The sequence below is a fragment of the Diadema antillarum genome, unplaced genomic scaffold (assembly GCF_040938485.1).
Source record: "Diadema antillarum isolate AM-2024a unplaced genomic scaffold, OU_Dant_1.0 seq00000333_RagTag, whole genome shotgun sequence".
NCBI classification, from domain to species: Eukaryota; Metazoa; Echinodermata; class Echinoidea; order Diadematoida; family Diadematidae; genus Diadema; species Diadema antillarum.
The window spans coordinates 495647-518704 of NW_027271349.1; the positions used below are offsets into that span (position 1 = coordinate 495647).

Sequence of the window (23058 nt, forward strand, 5' to 3'; positions counted from 1 at the left end):
GCACAAACTCAGGAAAAGTGTGAACTGAGAAAAGAGGCTCTGAAATACAGTGTGTATTCAAGCGCCTAATCTTTACCAAACCGTGCTAGCTGTGCGATGAATGGGACAAAAAACAGGAAGTAAACCACCAGAGTAACAAAAATGAAGGGATTATTAGCTTAAACTTAAATTAAGCATGCCTCATTAACACATTCTGTCCATAATTAATGCTAACTTTCAAAGCAGTAGCACTATCTTTTCAAAAGTTATTAGAGTTGAAAGTGAAGAGTGTGGACAAGGTTTTTCAGAAATGAAAAAGGGATTCTAAAGACACACCTAATCACACTATTCTACTAAAACTGTTCGAGATAAACTGCTGAAGAAACACACTTTCCTGCCCGTTTTATGATACCAAATTTTAGCATAATGTAAAAGAAGACCCGCTCTTTCAGAAAATATGAAAAAGTCAAGTTCGGCTAGATCGACCCATTTCACTTATTTTCAGTCCTCACGAAAAATCAGTGTGTGCGACTTTTTGTTCGTTTTGAGGTGCACGGTCACATATTCTATGTTCAGCTGCAGGAACATCGTAGTTGATCCTGCTTGCCCCTCGATTCTCCAACATTCCACAAATATTATCTACTTAGCGATGCTAAGTAACCCATTTCCATCAGACACAGTCCAAGTTGAACACTGGCTCAGCTTCCATTCTACAAGGACTTTCCACCACCAAGAGACCAATTATACTTGCCGGAAACAACACGCCTTGTTTCAATTATGACATAGCGACTTGTGGGCTGTGTTCTAACGTATTAGGTACTATCATGAGAAAACTGACGATTAACAAGGGAAGGTGGTTTTTGGTTGTCAGGAGGGAAAAACTACACAGGAAGAAATAGTTATGATCTATCTGCAAACTTTGCAACAACTTTGAGTTGTTACATAGCTGGGAGAAAACCAGAGAATACATTTTTTTTTTACTTCCTCATGTTAATTAAGACCCACTGACTGGATGAGAACATGTTACATTACAGAGACTCTATCATGCTTCTTTCATGGTTGAAGCTAGACACTAGAACTAGAACTAGTGTCATTTTAAGTTGATAACTAATATGACTAAGAATTGTTTAATTTCCTGATAATATAGACAAATTTTACTTTCATTTCGAGCATATTCACTGCTTCATATATCAATAATTAATGATTACTAAAGAAGTAATTGAGTTCTCAATCAATATCTCTAATTTTTAAACTGCTGTCAATATAATTCATTTGCAATTGTCGCTCTGGCTATGCACATTACCTTATATATCTGATACTCTGTATTTTTTCAATTACAATATAGTATAAAAAAATGAAATAAAAAACCCTGCAATTACCACTACAATGTAGCATCTACACTACAGAGGATGTTGATGGTATCATAAAGTAATGGCCTGCTAAGAGGTAAGAATTAGACTCCTTTCATTTAAAGCAAAGATTGTTTAGCAAGTCTTATGAAGTAATGGTTGACACTAATTCAAGAACTAAACAAACTTCATCACCATCCAAGATCAGTTATGTAGCAGAAGAAAAGAAGAAGATTACAAAAGATAAGGTCAAAAGCTGTGCTTAACTCATCAACGCTTCATCAAGGGATTTTCTTTTGTAAATCGTAATCAGTGCTACAAGATTCTCAAGGACAAGGTACATAAAATCTGATGTCAAGACAGTGAAAAAGGCGGTGAGGTGATGCAAGAAAAACAAGCGGATTAGGATCATAATTGGGAGCGATAAATAACAGGATACCCGGGCCTCCGTGGAGTCCTTACTCGATGAATGCCAAGTTTTGACGCTATTTTGGTTATGCACTCAATTTTTGCCTCACTTGTGCCTTGTCCAAAGGCACCACATACATGTATAATAACTGCCAGGGCTTACTCAGCAGCATCTCAGACAAATTTAGCTTTTGCTTGTTTGTCTCATAATTAGTTCCTGCTGTCATCAATGTTTGATCTTCTCCTTCGCTCTTTGTCTTTGATCTTCTGAAACTTTTCTCTTTGTTCATATTTTCCCCATTCTCATTATCTCCCCTCCGTTCTACTCTTTGTGGTATGGGCGTATTCCATTATCTTTCCTCTTCTCAAAATGGTTGGGTACAGTTTACGAGAAACTCTAAACTTATCTTCAGTAATTCTGTTCCTTCTGGACATCCATGTACATAAAGTACTGTAAAATCAGAAATTTTTATGTGCATCTTGATTTCAGAAATTTCGCAAGCCAAGATGTGTGAAATTAAAATGCATGCAAAAGTTCGTGTTAACACTATAATGGACTGGATGCCAGTGGCAATTCGTGAAAATTTCATGCCGGGGAAAAAGGCCGTCGGCTGCAATTTGCGAAAAATATCATGCCGCAAATATTTCTTACTTTACAGCATAAACAGCCTCTTTACAAACACGCACAAAGAGAGAGTGAATCCACATCCCATGTGTGCAGATCTTCTATTCCAGCAGTACAATTTAGCCTGTTGAGGACGAGTCCCGAGTGTACTCGGGCAAGCCCCTATGGGAAATGCGTGTTGCAAACTGTCCTCAACGGGTTAAGAGTAGGTTTGAGGATTCACAATGGTGGTGGCAGTGCATGGTGTCAGAAGGGGTATTAATTGCCAAAGGTTTTCCTCACAACCAACAATCCACAGAATTCTTGACGTAAGGGAGCACAAACCTCAACCATAAGATGGATAACGACACTGACCAGTGACAATCGGCAGGTGGTGAACTCTAGTAGCCACGGTAGCGGGTCACTTTACTCTGACTCACTGACTGATTCAAGGGTTACTGGGCTCCCTGTCACTGCTCTGAGGAATGTCCTCTATTTCCTTCCCCTCATGTCAATCAATATCATGTTTCAGCGTGCAAATCCATCATTATGATGTCATAATGTGGTAATCGATGTCATAATGCAGTAATCTCAATGTTCAAGGTAAAGCCATCAAAACAAACAAGTGATCGGCAGTCAATATACATCCTACCTTACACAGAGGTACATGTAAGGCCTATGTAGCACTTTCAGCATCAATGCAACATTATAAAATGTTTCAGGGGTTGTACTGAAATTGAAATTTCACTCTTCTATCACAAGATTTTGTTTTCCTGAAGTGGTATTTATCTTATTACCTACAGCTCAGAGAATTTTATTTGTGTTGCAAAAATCTTGATTCACATGAATGTGAAACAAACGAAGAACTTTGCAATAATGCGAACTATGTTTAGATCGTTGCAATTGGGCTCTATCATGAAATCTTTGAAGGTTTCCGTGGCGGTAGAACGTTGGGTGGTAGAAGGCTTAAAGGGGCTGTACAGTACTGGTTGAGGTGGGGATTCATGTTTTTTACATTCCTAAGTGAGATAATGAGAAACCTTTTGTAAAATATGAAAGAGCATGTAATTTTAAGAAGAATTCAACGTTTATTTGATGAAAATTGGTTTTCAAATGGCTGGGATATCCAAAAAAGTGATAATAATAAAAGACTACAGGCCACAATTTTATTAGGATCTCTTTGTTTCACCTTGTTTTTGGATATCTCGGCCACTTCAAAACCGATTTTCATCAAATAAACTTTTGATACCCCTAGAATTGCATGCTCTTTGACATCTCATAGAGTGGTTTCTGAATATCTCGCAAAACGTTAAAAGCTAAATCCTCACCTCGACCAGAACTGTACACACCCTTTAACGGTGCACCACGTATTATTCCCTTGAGAACGGCAAGAACATGCTTGCCGAAATGTCAGGACTGGGTAGGCCCTTTTCTGGTTGGGCCAAACACATACCCTAGAAAGAATACGAGGTGCACCGTCAAGCCTTCTACCACCCAATGGCCTCTATCATCTAAGCAATGCAGAATCATGTGCAGTGTGTGATATCAAATCACGTAATCATTCACACCGCAATAAGCTTGAGAGCAGCAATGCAAATTGCAAATAGACTTCTTTCCAAAGGACAACAGTAATACATACTGCTTTTTTGTACACATTTCCTCCACTCCTTTTCTCACATCTCTCTTCATAGATACATTCTCTATCTGCTTTTCTCTGCACCATGAACATCTATTCATGATGGATACCGGCACATACATTACAGGTGTTCAATCATCATTATCATTATCATTATCAATTTCATTATCATTATCATTATCATTATCATCATATCGGATTTGACTCAACAACCCTATCTGCTCTGTGAAGAGTGGAGTATCCCAACCAACACACTATGACAACTTTGCTTATGTTTTGTTGGCATCAACGTCTTCCTAACAATACCAAGACCATCTTACATTGCATTTGGAATACTGCTGTCTCTTTGGGAGCTCCTTTGATGATTGTCTTTTAAGGATCCAGGAGTGACGGTTCACTGATCGAAAGATGCTCATCTTTCCAGACTCGCAAACTGCCTCACTCTCCAATTCTTCAAGAACTTTCCATTTTGAATTGAATGGGACTGACAAAAGACACACCCTGACATTCGATTCCAAGAGAAAAGAGAAGACGTAGCACACGAAAAACATGCATAACGAGGGTAATCCGAATCACATTTCCATACAGAAACTCCCCCAAGGTTGCCAGTCTAGAAACTCATCACACATTTTCTCTGAACCATCCATCATGAAGTAGCATGTCCACTGTGACATCTGCACGAAAATTTGATCAGGCTTGGTAATCCTTTACAAACTTTCCTTGATTTGCAGATACCATACATTCACAAATGTGTTTCCATATCCCACCAGAGGTGGTGTCAAACTGCATAATGCGAAGAGAACGAAGAGATGGATTCATCAGATCATGTTGCTGCGGAAAAAGGAACCTCAACTTAAATCTGCAGGTACTTCCTACCGGACACAAGAAAGAGCTGAGTTCCTCAACAACACACGCCCTGGCAGAAACGCAAACGAACTGTTTCAAGCTGGCTATAGACTCTTGGGAGACTGGAGTTTCACAAGAACAAAGTGTTTTTCTCTCCTCCTGATCAACCCTTTCTTCAGCCTCTCAACTTGACAGTAATTGATTAGAAGGTTGTTATTTCTGGTTAGGAAATACCATCTAGGGCCCTGAAAATTGCTCCCACACTTTTAGCCACATGCATTGTGAATGCCGTCTTGATAGGGCAAAGCACACACTTTTTTGTGTGTCCATGTGTTTGTCTACAAGTATGGTGTCCTATTCAAGGACTAAAAGTGAAAAGATCATATGACAACGGCTAAATTAGGATGAACTTTGTGTCTCCTGACTCTTGAAACTGAACCATTTGGCAGCTACGGAGAAAAAGAAAGCTCTTTAATATTCTTAGAGATCTCACCTTTGTACAAACTTGTAGCTCTTCCTTTTCATCTAAATGAAATTCATTTTATTTGAATATTTTCAACAGAACATAATACAGGAAAATTACAAATGATGTCCAGTAAACATTGACTGTCAGAAAAACACTGACACTGGTTTTAATGCAGAAAGATGGTTTAAAAAAGGTTCCAGGGTATAAAGCAAAGATTAAACACTCACAGATGGTGGAATATATCATACAGAGGTCTTAAAATGAGAAATACAGCTACACAACTGTGTGCACAGTTGAAAGTAAAGACTGCCAGATGAGAAGCAGAAGGACATTAAAACTATATAAAATTTATGGAGATGCTCTTCTAGCTATTGATTCATGACAGGTTCTTAACCCGTTGAGGATGGTTTGATTTTGCTACAACACGTAATTTCCATAGACACTTGCCCGAGCATACTCGGGACTCGTCCTCAACAGGTTAAGCTTCTTTAAGAGTAAAACACAGACACACACACACACAAACACACCCACACACACACACACGTACACACACACACACACAAATACATTACTAAATCTACAGCTAACTGTAATAAGATACCATACAAGATGTTGGGACATTTGCACATATGAAGAGTTTGTTCGCAAAAACCGACAAGTCCATTTTCGAAGATTTTGAAGTACGGTCTCTGCCATAAAGTACAAAATAATACCTTTTAAATGATATATTGGTCACTACATATAAAGGTACATTTTTGAAGTTATGGTCAAAAGAAGCAAAATTTTTCTTATTATTCTCTTTATTTTTCTTGACCTTTAATCGCAAATATCTCCATTTGGCAAATAGGGACTTAACGGTTTTTGCGGACAAACTCTTCATATATTTTTGCGCTTATAGCCAGAGAAACTTACATACACTACACTGTTGTTTTACTTCCTTATTGAGAATTTGACAGTTGAGATCTATTTACATCCTGATACACTTCACAATGTCACTGGATCCCTATGTACATGCATCATTCATAGCACACAGTCCTGTCAAGTCCTTTAATGATATAAACCGAAGCCAGGAAGCAACAAATATACTGGTAAGCTCTGATTAAAGCGATGAACATACAACTGTGGTACACACAGTGTTTTGGGTTACTAACTTAAAAAAGAAATGCAGTCCAAATATAAGTTAGTCTGATAAGAAAGAGTAAAATATTACGAGTTCAACAGTATAATTTTGATCGAAATTTGAAGAAAAATAAGGAAGTTATGACATTTTGAAAATTCGCTATTTTGGAGGGAAACAGTTCTTGAACAGTCAATATGAATATGCAAATGGAAAAGTGAGCATGTCATCCCCTGACAACTTGCCATATAGTTTGTGCATAAAATTTTGAAATTCCAGTTTTTCATTCAAACGCAATTATGCCCAAGGCTCAAATCCTTGTATATCTAACTGATCACTATTTTGAAGTTATTTGACCAGGAATAACATCATGCTTCAGACTTCAATGACAATAAACATTGAATTTTCATCATTCTTTTCTTTTTTACACGATCAATGGAAAATTGTGAGGTTATGACAGAGTTAGCTCACTTATTTGCATATTCATACCCACTGTACAAGAACTTTTGCAGAAATTAGCAAAATGTTTTTCATCTGATTTCAGTCAAATTTTTACCATTGAATGTGTAAGATTTTATTATTTTTTATCAGACTGACCTATATTTGGACAGGATTCCCCTTTAACTTATTCCATGTAAGAATCTGAAAACCCAATAGGCTTTGTACATGAGCTATCAAGTTAATGTAGGCTAAGAGTTAACTGCACAATATGCATCACAGGTTCTCCTTAATTTCCCTCTTCATTTCTTCAATGAAGATTCATTCTTTCTTTCTTTCTGTTTCTCTTTCTTTCTGTCCATCACAAAAGGGGCTCACGCCAAGCACTAAATATATACATTTATATAATATATATATATTTCATGAATTTCAGTATGAACATATCTGTGTAAATCTTATGCATATCCTTAGTTGATGTTTCAAAAGTACAGTTTTGGTGATAATGATGATGATGATGATGAACAGCATTTATTATAGCACCATTTGTCTGAAGAAAAAAAAAAACAATTAAAGGTGCCTGGCTCCTGCAATAATATATCACACTTTATCTACAAAGTTGCTGGAAAAGACAGTTTTGAGATATCTATTAGTGCATTGCTATTGAATGTTACATTGAATTTGAGATTTGTAGAATTATGTACTGACACTTGTGTTTAACAAAGTTCTTTGATGTGCAAACACAATAGTAAGGGCTTGCAAACTTCCTACTACTAATTATTTGAAATTGCAATAAAAACAACAGAAACTGAAACTTTCACATGTGCTTGTCATGAACTTGAAAGCACTCAAAAAGTATTGATAGCAGAAACTTAGTTGACAGAAAGAGTCCAGGTGTGTAGCTCAGGCGTGGGAGAAAAATGTATTTTACATATGTATATGAGAGATTATAAAAAATCTCTGAGTCCTGGTGTAGCTCAGATGTGGCAGAATAAAATCTATTTTATGTGAGAGATTATTAAAAAAATCTCTGCTTTTAACTTCATTTACCATGAGATTCAGTGGAAGAGATTCCTTTACACATGGTCTTCATGAGAAAAGACAAAAATTAGACAATGATGCTGTGGTTGATTAAGTCATTTAAAATGATGCAATAGTGTTAGTCTCTATATAGGGTGTTTTAAGTTTTGCTTAAATTTTTGTTTCTTTACTACCAAGAGCAAAGCAGAGTAACTCCTTCAAAGATAAAAAGTTTCTTGTAGACCTCACATCAGTCTTCCTAGTATAGACTGAAAGCTATCTCCCCAACTCCATTTCCCCCAGAGTTTCCCTATCTCTGCCTGCCTTCCAGCATACAGTCGCCTTGTCTATCCTTGACGTGTCAAAACTTTTCCTGAAAATTAATAACCATCTTGGTTAATCTCATACTTCCCAGGGGGGATATACACAAGCTGCCTATGTCTTCCTAGAGGGGTGTAAAGGTGAACACTCTTTATGGGGCAAGTGTGAGAAAAAAAAAACACATTTTGTTTGATTCTACAAATCTGTGTATATCATCTTTCACAGCAAATATTTGGTAATGCAAGGCAAACATACATTGGTTGTTTGTCTGAAATTACACAGCATCAAAATCATTAAGATAACTTAAAATCTATTCACTTGAGTTACAGAATGATACATGTCAAGAGTTACTGTTGTTCTATTCCTGCATGGTAGCATGCAGTGCATTAGATTTGAATTCTGCTACTAAATAACGTGATTTCTTTGATACCACTGTCCAACAATTTTAACCCGTTGAGGACAGACTGATTTTGCTACAACACGCATTTCCCACAGACACTTGCCCGAGTATACTCGGGACTCGTCCTCAACGGGTTAATACTAATTTATCTGTAACATCTTATGGACATAATTGAATACAAAGAATCAACAACATTTACAATAACACAATCACACCAAGCAAACTAAGTGTTGACATGTACCATAAACCTATGTCCAAAGTGGCATATATTTTATCAAATGTATGTGATAAATTTGATCCCATATGAGCAAAAACCTTATTGAGCAAGGAAGTGTATGTATAGTGAAGTGATAGTGTTGTTCCTATAACAATTATTTACAGAATAAACATCCTAATGTTATATGCCTGAACATTCTGAAACTGTACCTTCTTCCTTTCTTTTGCTCTATTCTCTCAGCACCTTCTAGGAAACATTTTACTGTGATAAGCGCTTTATAAATATTGTGAATTATTATTGTCATTATTGTGACATTTGAATATAAAGTTCATAATGTACAAAAGTGAAATTGTTAAAAGAATCCAAAATTGCAAGAGTGCTTGTAAGTAATAGTTCTAAATATTTTGCATTCAGATGAATGTCAAGATATATTAGGATGTACTTCAAGACTGCACAGCATTAGGTATCTCATATCTGTTTTTGTTGTGACAGTAGAAAGAGATTATCTGCAGATTGCCTTGATTAAATGATCATATCAGCTCTACTACTTGAAGTTTTAGAGTGCTGGAACTCAGTTTCCATATTATTACTAAGCATCTACACTTCAAGTGACAACAGCACAGAACTCTCAGGTAAATCCCCAAAGCTTCAAGAAGTGTATCCTGCTCAGATGATGTACAGGGTGACGAGAGAAAGATTGAGGTTCCTCACGGCTACAATGTGTAAGGGGAGCACTAATCCCCTTCTAACACACCAGATGAAAACATCTATGGCTTGGTTCAACAACAGGAACCAACAAGGGGCACTCTTCCTCAACAGGGGCAGTCCTCCGATCATAGAATCACACATTAGCACTAGACAGGGCGTATCACACCCCTGGGTGTATACATGCATACATAGATCTATGATTGTCATGTGAGATGCCTACAAGTTCCTCATTTGTCAGTTGCATATCTAAGGAGATGAATAAGAAAAGTAATACGAAGAAAATGTCTCAATGAACAACTTTATTTTACCTTGGAAGCTCCTTTCTTTTAAACAAAAAAAGTACTGAAAGAGAAAGGTGCAAAAATTCACAGTTTTGTATTTCAAAATTTGATTACAGTACTTATCTTAAAGAGTCATTATTCAAGTTGACCTAAAACAAAATAAAAAGTAAAGATATATCTACCTTTATCTTTAATGATGTAATGCAAATGCTGTCGGGTGTGTTTCAGAGCAAATCAACTAGTAAAAAAAAAAATGTGATCCTTTGAATTAATGAATGGGATCTATTGATAGGATAAACAATTTTTGTATGTTCAACCCATTAGTTTCAGAGTAGTTGTGTAATGCCCTTTACTTGGGGACATCACAAAAGAACAAAATGTTTATATTGTTCTGTGATGAAAAGATGCAGACACAAAGGCCCTGCCCAGAACAATGGCTGCTTTACTGAGTGAAACTGTGAATATCCTCTTGCAATGTTCATTAGGATTTAAAAATTGGTAGGCTATACAGCAATATGATACATATACTTTGGCCAATCAGAGACAGAATTTCAAACGTGCTTCAAAAACAATGGGCAACCTTTAACCCTATCAGAATCAATGCAAAAAGAAATACTCTTCTTCAATATTTGGGCAACCTTCAATGAAATAAAACTCACAGAATTACAAAAATCTATTACAGATAAGGCATATGATATTAAGTTATGGTATTTTGAAACTCAAGTTTTCACAACACAGTGATATCAGCCATATGTTCGATTTTAGTTTGTATATCTTCAAGTCAACTTTCAGATGGAGATCTTAAATAGTATACTTGTTGGTGGTGAAAGAGTTAAAAAGACCTTAGTTCTCTTTCAATGGAAGAAAAAATGGCAAATATTCCTCAAGGGGTTTGTGGCTATGGCATGATTCACAATTCCTGTTGTTGAATAAATTTGGAAAGTTTCTCCAAAGCTTTTAGTCTCCAACCTCCTCGGCTATGAACCAGCTATCTTTCTCAATATCTATGATTCTACCTTACTATTGCACTTAACAGTTCTCACACTGAAATAGCATTCATTTTCTTTCCAAGTGGTATCAAGCCAAATGCATTTGACTATCAAATTCATGTTAATTTTTGTTTGTGTAGAGAATTTAAGCAGAACACTTATAGGGGCAATTGTAAAAGTTTTGGAAAGTATTCACACGTCAGATCAGTTTTTCTTGCATTTCATCCCCTTGTGGGATTGTGTTGCTTGGTTTTCTTGAGAGGAAATAGAAATTGGGTCAAAAGTGTCTCTAAAAAGAACCCATTATCAAAGTATAATAGGCCTATTTGTCAATCATATAGCATTGAGGCAAAGAGAAATGAGATCTATACAGAAATAGTAAATAGGTAGAGTGAAATTTGGGTTGTGATTGGTTGGATAGTATCACGTGATTGTGCAAAAATTCCGGTATAGTGGCACGACCGTGCCACTATACCGAACGCTTACAATGCGTGCCTACGCTTTATGTACGAAGAGAGATTCGCGCAAGGCCTAGGGAGCTAGGCGGCCGATGGACGTAGTAAGACAAGGCCAAGCATTTCAACGTCATGCGCGCGTACAGCCGCCTGGACGCAGAATGTAGGAGTTTATAACCGAGTCTGCTCTGTGATGTGCAATACGCATACACGGCTGTACTAGCTAGCGTCGCACGCTGTGTACAGTTTGCACGTAAACTACGTACGGTAGGTTAAATGTTTAACTCTGCGTGTAACAAGTGCAGTGCCGGCGGTACGGTGAGTCTTGTTAGATCTAAATTAGGGCCTAGACCTACGGAAATACATGTAGATCGAGGGACCTATTTACTATAATGATTAGTGCATGTTCTATTGATGCACCAGTACTGGACTATAGAACTCCAAATACTAAATTATCCCTCGTGCAGTTCTATTCACCTCGGCCTGCGGCCTCGGTGAAACAAAACAGCACTCGGGATAATTTAGTATTTGTCGTTCTCTAATCCAGTATAGTGCATCATAGAGCATGCACTATTTATATAATAGATGATCCAACAAAGAAAGCACTATCACATTTACCAGCACTTCTTTAGCCTACTAACACATTTCCACAATTGTGGGGTTAATTGTCCATCATATGGGTATATTCTTTGAACATTTTTATCCTATCATTTTCATTTTTGTGCATTTATAGAATTGTGACATTGTGCTGGAGAGTCACATGGAGAACTTGGCACTCAAACAACAAATTTGCTATCAGAAATAGATCACAACACCTTGCATTCATTAAGAAAAAAATTGTGGCATTGGTTGTGCCAAAGCACGGTTAATCTCCATATAATGATAAGAAACTAAAGACAATAACAATGCAATAATCTAGAATCATTTCTATAACGTGACGTTATCATTTTGCACGACAGTTCAACTCTTGCTAGAAAAGAGAAATTTACAGGAACTTTGCATAAATCTACAACTGCATGGAATTCCCAAAGTCATGGTTTAACTTTGTTGATATTCTTAATATGGACTGTTTCAAGTCAGCAGTAAATTTGCAGTTGCTGAATGATATCAGCAATAAATTAAATAAAAAATTGATTTCTAGGGATGTTGGCATTGCATATTAGTTTCTATTGAAGGGTTGCTTTCCATCTACTTGACAGTTCCACCATGCCTAGAATCTGCTAAAAAACAACAACAAACAAACAAACTTAAAACAAAAACAAAACCTGTTCGAGTATGCACGCCCATGATTTTTTATCATGGCTACAACTAAAACACTGATCAATTCAGTGCTTATTTACGTCAATGTAGGGCAATTTGTCAATCAGTTGCAATAAAAACAAAACTGTGTAACAACTTGTTGCTTATGTGAGCCGAGTATGAAGTGTGTCATTTCTAAGGGAAATAACCATTGTCGGAGGCAAAGGGTATATCACTAATACCAAGAAATTCAAAAGGGAAACTCGACCTTTATGACTCTGATTGTACAGATGGATATCATTGAAGACAAAACAACGATGCAAACTTTTGGCACTCAGAACATTTCCTCGGTGATATCATCCTGTGAGATCACAGAAGACGATGAGAAGGAGACTCTTAAGATGGACACGCCGTGAGGTAGGATGCATCACACAGCTTAGGATGTCCCCTACTTTCTATACCTCAATGTCACCCCTCCTAGACAATACTAAGTCCTCCTAGAAACCTTTCATGGATCAATGACTCAGAACCTGTGTCACTCAGACAATGGATCTAATGCAGCTGTGATGGCAACTCGCTTTGCTCCGACTTTCTAGCGAGTCATGTTTTTGACATGATAGCCCTGTGATAAATAACATCAAGGTAAGTCATTTTCAACACAAATTACAACAAGATCTCATATCTAGGCATGTTGCAATGAACAGAACTGGCTGCACAGTTTATATCACAACAAACATTATCTCCCATTGTTTCATCATGCTAGCACAACAGGAAAAGACTAGTAAGGGACTAAGAGGGGTGGGGAGGGGAAGGAGGTTGGGCGGTTGGTTAGTTATTTGTAGCCCCTCATGGTGATATGTTTGGAGGTGGGTATATGACAGGCAGAAATCATAGTCAGGAATATCTATGTTATTTGCTACTTACGGAAGAATATGGTATCTAATATTGACCTTTTCAAAACTTTTCTTCTGTTTTTTTTTTTTCTGTTATAAATGACACATGGGAATTCTATCTTACCCTGCCAATACCAGATAGCCAGAGGTTTCAACAGCCCATTTTTGTTCTTTTCACAAGAGATATAAATAGCAGCAATTAACCACGTCCAAAACTGACCAGTTACTCTCAAGTACTTTGGACATCTGCCAAGTTGGCAACACATAGGCTTGAATTTTTGTCCTTTTGCTGAAACAAAAGTAATGTCTTTTTTAATCAAAAGTTGATAAAAATGGTAATATTCACACCCATACTAATATATTTCATGGGTTCACATATGATTTTTAGGCATGTGGCTAAACTTGTCACATTTCCAGTCACATTATAATCCACAGCCATACCTGTCCAAAAGGCTTCCAAGTTTGTATCTTTTATTGGAGAAGTGCAGTAAGAGAGGAAAATTCTTGAGAAAGCACTAGGGGAAAAGAGAAGACTCGTCTAGCAAGAGATATTTTCACCGAGGCTTGAAGGGATGGGGTTATGAACAGGAGAGGAAGGAAGCTGTAGAATTTGAAGCAGTTGTAGAACAAAAGAAATATGGGAGAATTTGAGCAGTGAAGCATCGTCAATCATTTCCACTGGCCCCTTGGCCAGGATTAGTCCAGTCATGTGATGCGTGATAATCACAGCCAACTTGGCTGGCTTTTTGCATCTTCTGTATCATTTCAGCATTAATTGTATGGAAACGTAAAAATAAATGGAAGTTGGTAACAATTGTCTAAACTTGCTTCGCCTGATTCCAAACTTGGAAGGCACATTGAATGGTTTAACTATGAAACTAATTATCACACATACAGCCTTCTATCACTGAACATTGTCCTTGTCACTTCCAAGTGAAGGGCAACTGATAGAGCGTGTAAGAATAATTCACAAGCAAATATTGCTAATACTTACAGTACTGGTTGAGGTAGGGATTCATGTTTTGAACATTCCTAAGTGGGATAATGAAAAGCATCTTATGAAATATGAAAGAGCATGTAATTATAAGAAGGATTCAACGTTTATTTGATGAAAATTGGTTTTCAAATGGCTGAGATATCCAGAAAAGTGCTAATTTAGCGACATGCCACAACTTTATTAGGATCTCTCTGTTTCACCTTGTTTTTGGATATCTCAGCCATTTCAAAACCGATTTTCATCTAATAAACTTTTGATACCCCCTAGAACTGCATGCTCTTTGACATCTCATAGAGTGGTTTCTGAATATCTCGCAAAACGTTAAAAGCTAAATCTTCACCTCGACCAGAACTGTACACACTCTTTAACTATGCACTTAAAATGCAACGCTTGCAGAGCTCTTTTAAAACTTATGATGCCACACATGCTATTCTTTCACTGAGCTTTGGGTGGCTCCATAAATATATAATTTGATGGTGTGTGATGGTCAGCTTTTGAGGAGGGAAATTCAGCTGTGTGACCACATTTGTAATTCAAATGACTTAATGCTTTTATAATTCAAATCACTGAATGATACAGAGATAGATATATGTACATTAATAAGTATTATCATGTAAATTGACATCTTTTCTACAGCTCTTCTTCTCTCCAACTATTGTTCTGACTGTAAAATGGCTCTAGAAGGGAACACTCACAAAAGACATCAATATCAGTGATTTCTTGCGCTGTAGATGGGTAGCTTGATATTAATATTACAAGTCAATTCCATATTTCAGCATGTGATTACTTTTGTAGCTTAGCAGTATATGCTATTTCACAACACTATACATTGACACTACACTTGGACAATTTGACCAACACACGCGATCCAACCTAGAATATCAGCCTTCCCAAATAATGCACGTATGAAGCTTTGTTGCAAAGTTTTCTATGCCACAAGAAAATGGTTTTGGAGTGAGCACCTAACTACACTGTGGCACAGGGTTGTACCACACTCTTCTATAGAAAAATACACTTGGTCAGTCTCAGGATGGGGGTACCCTACAAAGAGACACTCAAGCTGCCCTGAATAAGAAGTGTGGACTGAGCAATGGCAGCCTCAGGATGACCCAATGTGGACAGCACATTAATGTCCTGATTGACACTGACCATGGAGGTGTGTGATACCTCATTGCACTGACCATGAGGCCTTTATTTAGCATGCACCTGGACAATGGAAGCAGGTGAAGACGACCACCTAACATCATGCTCAACAGGCGATCTTGACCTGTCTGTGGTCAAGGAATCTCTTCCTGTAAGTGGTCAAAGTTCTCACACCATGTTGAAAGTAACCCTATTCGTCTTTGTGACAGATCAAAGATACTGCAAAAGCAGTCAGCATGAAAAGGTGTCTATCCAAACTGGAACCATAATCCCAGGCCATACATATGGCTGGAAGATGTACTTGACGGTAAGCTGACACCAGTGGAATTATTTTGAAATGGCTTTGCAAAGACAATGCAAACAGAATCATAAATGTGAATATAAAACATATGATTACATAATGCCACATCTATGAAGCCATGGATACAACCCGAGAATGCCTATACAAGCAGTTAAAGAAATGATTGGCAAAACAATCTTTCATATGCTTTAACTTATAAATAATAGTATCACGATATCATAAATTAACTGACAAAAGGCATGTCTTACATGAGGATTGTACACAAAACATAACTAGATTCGAATTCATGAAATTCTTCCGTCGAGATGTTTTTCATTGCAAATGATTGACAAATTGCCCTACATCGATGTAAATAAGCACTGAATTGATCAGTGTTTTAGTAGTACCTTAGCCATGGTAAAAAATCATGGGCATATGTACTCGAGCAGGATTCGAACTTACAACCTCCTGATCTCCGGACAGGCGTCATCTCCACTAGACCACCGAGCTTCCGCCCGACAGCAAGTGTTGGTTCTAATCCTTAAAGCATGCAGCGGGTACTGCATAATTATTCAAATTCATGAAATTCTTTCGTCGAGATGTTTTAAGTATGTATGCCCATGACTTTTTATCATGGCTACTACTAAAACACTGATTAATTCAGTGCTTATTTACGTCAATGTAGGGCAATTTGTCAATCATTTGCAATGAAAAACATAACTAGCTTGTGATATCAAAATAGCACAGCTCCTTGACACAGTCATTGACAGACTCATCAATTCAGTCACAAAACTTCATCAATAGTTACAAAATTACCTTATACACTTCTGTGCATTTCAATGAACAATGCAAACTTGGCATTCTACCCATACACAATGTAAGGATACTGTATAAGTAAAAATCTTCATGGTGTGGATATTTTTTTTGCATTTCGCATGACGAAACCAGCGTGAATAATAAAAGCGTGCAAATTTTTGCTTGTTCTATCTAATACATTATGTACTACTTTATATTTTGATTCCAGGGAATTACTGACACCCAAATTCATCTTAACCTGCCGAGCTGGAAAAATTACTCGCACAGCAATTTCCATTTTTATAGTAGTCTGAAAGCAAGGTACTTTCTATAATACCACAGGTAATACAATGATTAGGTTTGTAGAACCATGGAGCTAATTAGTAGCTCCATGGTAGAACTGAGTAATGATATGACTAGGTGATACATGGTAACAAGCCACTATCTACAGGTGTTACTGGGCCCTCGTCCCTCCTCCCCCATCCAACATTAATCCCTTAATCCTTGGCAACAGGATATTGAGGGTGTGGGGCGGCGTAACACGGTTATATATAAACCTCACGGGGGAAGGGGGAGGGACAAAGGAGGAATAGGCCTTTGTCATCTGAATATGACTCTCATTCAACCCTTTCCCAAGGGAATGCAATTACCGGAGTAAAAATGTCACAATGAAAGTGGACAGACTTGGAACCGTAGCCAAGTATAATGGAAATCATCTGACTTAGTTTTCAAATTCAGGGGTAAGTTCTCTCTTTAGAATAGCGAGAGAGATCAACACTGGTTTTTTTTTTCAGAGCTGCAAATATCTGCAGATCAAAAAACATGCTAATGCACAATAAAAGATAATAATGATGATAACAGACTAGTCAAAATGAAATACCCAGCCCCCCCCCCTTCCAAAAAAAAGAAGCTATTTTGAAGGTGAGATTCATATTTCAGTTTAAAAATGGAAATATTGCACATATACTATGTTAAACTTAAATCTATGAAAAATGTTTTTTATCTCAAAAACATATCTTCTAAGTTTTGTGGAAACAAAACACATACTTTCGTAAAAACAAATGAGTCAGCAACTTTGTCGTTTATGTAACAAACTTTTGTGTCTAATTCCCTGGTGTAATAATAAAAAAAATTATCTAAATTGATTCAAATACATTATAAGCTATGTGAAGGAATTGAAAGTTACCACCTCTCTAGAAACAGGTCTTATCACAAATCTACAATAACAAATCCATATTTATCACTGCAATATCTGTTATGTGAGGTCGGAAAAAGGTGAAAATCCAGCAAATCCTTGACGAGGAACATTAAACAGCTCAAAATGTCAAGGTTGATGAGGCCACATCATAACAAACTTTCTGAAGTCTGCTTCAGAGCGCAGAAACTACAAGTCATGGTGTTTTTGATATGTGATGCCTGGCAGATATCTCAAAGAGTAAGACTAGCAAGGGTTAGTGACAAGTTCTCTTTGTTTTGCTGATTTTTGTTTGTGGTCATTCACTAGTGTATTCTATCAAAAGCCCCCTCTCTTGCCAGAATTGCAATCTTACAAGTATAAGTGTGTTATGATTATGTGTTGTAACTAGACTGAAAAAAATATTGAATGCAAGACTTTTTTTTTCATGCGATCAATCATCAATATCCAGTGCACTTAAAGGTCACCTTTGTTTCCAAAAGAAATGTGCTGATGAGAACAGAAAATCTAAAGGTTTTAAAGTAAAAACCACTATGTGACTCATTGGCATGACAGTCTGATACAGTAGCCAAACATCCATTTCCTTATTTTGGTATTTTTCTAATTTTTTCAGGTCACAAACTTTTCAAGGAAGTACATTTTACTGCAGTTTATCTTTACAGATCTCCAAAAGAAACAGTATAAGAAGTGCCACCATATAAACATGGTATTGAAAACAATCTGGTTAAAAGACTAAATACAATCGAGCAGACAAGAGATAAGGTATTCAAACCCAATAATGCAATTTAAGACACCAAATCAACATGCTTGAAAAGTATTGAAAAGGTCTGTTTGTCAAAACACAGACATTATAGTTCCAACAGGACATTTTCATGAAGTCAAACAAGCTCTAATCTTCATAGATTTCATCAAGATTACTGTCAAAGTGGAAATTTTCGTGCTTTTCACGCAACCAGAAAACAGCATGAAAATAAAATCATATCAATATTTTTGCTTGCCATATGTTCCACTTATAGATGTCTTGATTCCTCAGAATTAAAACACAAAAATTCCTCTTACCTGGCCAAGCGTGAAAAATTACTCACGTGAAAATATCCACTTTTACAGTAATGCATTGGAAATTTGTCTCAGCTTTTAAGGTTTGTGACTTTATGACAATAAAGTGGTGATGAGTTGCGTGTAATGTTGATGATCACCTTGCATGTAGAGAGTGAGAAGGTGATATTTAAGTTGTAACTTCATTTTTTGTAGAAAAGAAGGAGCTACAAAAGTTGAGATTTGTTGTGGTACTTACCATCCTATCCTCAATCCAGCCTTTCAGGTCAAAAATGAGGCTCCCGTCGAACTCTTCTGTGAGTTGGGTCGGGTCGATGTGGGTATGGAGGTCACGGTGACTGTCCAGAAAGTCAATCTAGCCAAGGGGGTAAAATATGGGTACAAAGATCAGCAATAAGGAGGTAAGTCCATTTAGACACTTTTTGGTAATTTCCGTATCATTAGACGCTTCCAGGTATACATCCGAGGAGTAAGTATTTATCCAAGAAGTGTTCACGTTGGTTTCCACAAGTAGCTGAACAAATATGGTATTCTGTAAAGAGGCAAGAAGATCTTTGGTTTCATTGCCATTTGATGGTCATTTCACAAAGTTTAGGAAGACTTAAAGGTCCAACGAGGTCATGTAAGTGACAGCAAGAAGAGAGATGGCTATCAGACAGGGGGACAGTGATGGACATTAATCACCGAGTTCCTGTGACAAGCTGATGAAGTCTTGCAGTCCCAGAATCCCCTGCTGCCCCTCTCAGTGAATGTGGGCTGGTAAACCACGCACAGGTACGGCACACAGACATGGGGAGAGGGCATAGAAACGAGCCCTCTGCGGGCCGAGCTGAGCTGAGAAATGGCAACCTGGCAACGCTCGGCTTTCACCCGACAGAAGTTAGTGGAACAGGATGCAGTGTTTCATCACGCTGGCGGGCACGCACAAACACACACACACACACACACACACACACACACACACACACACACAGACAGTCATGTATGATACACACATCATAAACTTTTCATGTATGTGGGGCATGTAGGTATGTGGCCGAAAACGTTCGGCTGAAAACTTCTGTTTTAAATAGCGCGTGCCGTTTTCCTGCCTAAGTCTCTCAAGATCTAGTACCAGGAAGTCTGTGTTATTGGCACACAGTTAGTTATTTCTTGCAGGAAATTTGAACTCCTCTGCCATAATACTAATAATTCCAATTGCCCTATTAGATTATTAACCTATCTAGATGACTTAAATTGAAGATTGCCCTTTTACAATGTGTTTGAAAAAATGGATATTTCCCGGATCTGACATTAGATTAGGAGCTATTCATTGCATCCATCCTGACCTTTTTCATTCTTTTATATTTTGTTTGCCCAGCAGGCTTTGGGGCAAGGGACTCACATGTACACGTGTAAGTTGCCTGACAGTAAAGTTAAGGTGTTTCAGGCAAGCAGATAAATGGGTTTGCAGCACTCAATTGTGTGATAGAAATTTGCTTTGATTACTTTTTAACTGTTGCTATATCAGATGACTGTCAATCAGGCAGACTTTATGCCAGCTTTGGAGTTCCCTTAAACAGCGTTCTAGGCAAGCCAGGTGTAAAATGTGACAGTAAATTGGTCTGTTCTTCAAAACAAGCAAACTACCTTTTTCTTTTAAATTTTAAATTTCTTTAATTTTCTGGAGGGAAGGGACATGGTATGGGGTATGCAAAGAAAATGTGTGAAGAATTTAATGATAGACATTTATTGAGTTACTGTTTGCAATTCTGACCATTCATTATTCTGAAGGTTTAATCCCAAAATGAAATAAGGTTCATTATTCCTAAGGTTCATAATTCTGAAAATGAAGAAAGGTTTATTATTCTAAAGGTGTATCGATCCAAATATGGGAATAAGGTTCCTAAATTACTACGAATCTTTTTTTTTTTTTTATGAAACAAGATTCATAATTCCAAAGATAAAACTCACCTTCTTTTCATTTTCAGATTAACGAAAATGATTTCATTTTCAGATTGTGCACAGTCCAAAATGGCCAAAACTTGAAATCTATTGGCTCACAAATTTAACGTGGAAAAACAATGTGAATCATTTTAGCTGTGCACAATAACATTGAAAACTAGAAATGTAGTGACTGTCAAATTTGCAAACCAAATCCCAAGAATGACCACATTTAAGAGTTGCAAAGGCTAGCTTTGTGATGTCCTTCTGAAGAAACTTAAGGCCCCAGTGATTACATAATCAAGTCATTATGTAACAACAGACTCCCCATATGACCCCTCTGTACAGTATACAGTGTGCATCCTGTCAATTTTGTTACCCTCGTTGTTACCGAGTTCTTTAGCCTTGGGCTTCGTCTCAAACTTTAAGTGGTAAGAAAGGAAATACTCCGCACCTCTGTCATTTTATCTATACTCAGTAGTCAAGTGGGCCTCTTGTTGTCTGTAAGGTTGCTAGGAAGGGTATTCTGTGATAGAAACTTGAACAAAGTTTTTTCTTAAAGGGAAACACAAATCATGACTAAGTTCCCTTTTTAATGAGCTAAAAATATCCCTTTGCATCAAATTATGCAGTTAATGAAATGAATAACAGGTTAGTGACTTCTCAAAACAGGAGGTATAGTTTTTTAATACTACACATATTCCTTGCTTTCATGTTTGTTTTTCTTGAACATTATTGTGAGTACGCAGTTCTGAAGACTGATATTTATAAAACAAATATTCCATGTAAATCATCATTGCAATGAATGAATGGGCTTCGGTCTTTATATCATGCTCATAACATACGAGGTGACACGTGACCCAGAGAAGAGACAGAGTAAGGTCTTCAGCCCGGCGACTTAAGGGGCCCACGTCAGGAAACAGGGAGCTACCGGTTTGAGAGGGTCGAAACTCAACGACACGACAGGTCACTTACATACAGGATACCCCTTCCTAAACCCCTTCCTATCACCCAATAGGGGTTTTGTTTTGCCCCCTTTTATCTATTTTTTTTTTTTGGGGGGGGGGGGTGATATCGTCTACTTGTCCGATGAGCGCTTGCAAGATTTGCTGTATTAATAGTTAGCAAGTATCCAATTCCATGTATCAAAAAAATTATAACCAGTCTGGTTGATTGGATAACTGAGAAGTAGGAAATTAATATTTTCATCATTCTAATAATGATAATGATAACAATAATAATTATTATTATTCTTATTATCATTATTATTATATTGTAATGATGATAATGATAATGAAGAATTATCATTACCCGTATCATTGCATTTCTATTATTATACCTATCATTATTGTACTTATCATTATCAGTATCAACATTGTTACCTCTGCCAAGGGAGGAAGTTGTTTTCATTACCATTGGTTTGTTTGTCCATGTGCAAAATAACTAAAAAAGTTGTGAACATATTGGGATGAAACTTGCAGGAAAGGTTGAAAATGACACAAGGAACAGATGCTTAAATTTTGGTAGTGATCCAGGAATCTTTATGGATTTTATAAAGGATTTTTGATATTTCGGCAGGTCGGGTCAACGAACTTGGGAATTTACGCTGCGCATTTTTAAAGATGTTCATACGTGCAATAAAGTGCATGCTCTAGTTTCTGCTAGGGCGAGGCGCGCCCTGCAACTGGAAGTTAATGATGTAACCAAAGGCTTCTATATTGGGAAATCGGGCGATTTTCAGCATGCATATGTATGGGTGGAAGTCACTGACCTCTATGGAAGAACAAAAACACTGATGGAAATAAGCTGCTTGGTGGAGGTCTGCACTCTCAGAGTGTTTCTCAAGCATGTTGTTGTTGTTATCATTATCATATTAGTACCCTATATCATGGCTTCTGCACATGTCCATTGCCCTAAACACACACACACACACACACACACACACACACACACACACACACACACACACATACACACACACACACACACACACACACAATTCGCAAGAATCATCAAGATTGAAGGAAGCAGATAAAAAGTAGATGGATGATGTCAAACCATAACATAACATTCATGCCCAAATAGGGAGATGGACATTCTGATGACTGTTATGAATTTCATCATTATTACTTAAATCAATATCATCAACATCACATTCATTTATTATTGTTATAACTTTTGGTACAATTGTGATTGTTATTAACATTAACATTATCACCTTTATCATTACCATCATCATCATTGTCATCATCATCATCATCAGTATCATTGCCACAATCATCAATCTCCATAACATTTTATCAGTA

At 37.2% G+C, this 23058-nt stretch overlaps 1 protein-coding gene across 3 annotated transcripts in view; it reads right to left on the bottom strand.

The window, feature by feature from the left end:
* LOC139730771 (guanine nucleotide exchange factor DBS-like) overlaps positions 1-23058 on the bottom strand; it is a 187805-nt gene that overhangs the window by 62070 nt on the left and 102677 nt on the right. For all 3 annotated transcript variants that reach the window (XR_011710939.1, XR_011710940.1, XM_071641633.1), the window contains exon 6: positions 19068-19184. Coding sequence is in view for 1 of the 3 variants with exons in the window: in XM_071641633.1 (XP_071497734.1) it covers positions 19068-19184 (117 nt within the window). In the remaining 2 variants the exon portion in view is untranslated. The remainder of the gene's footprint in view (positions 1-19067; positions 19185-23058) is intronic.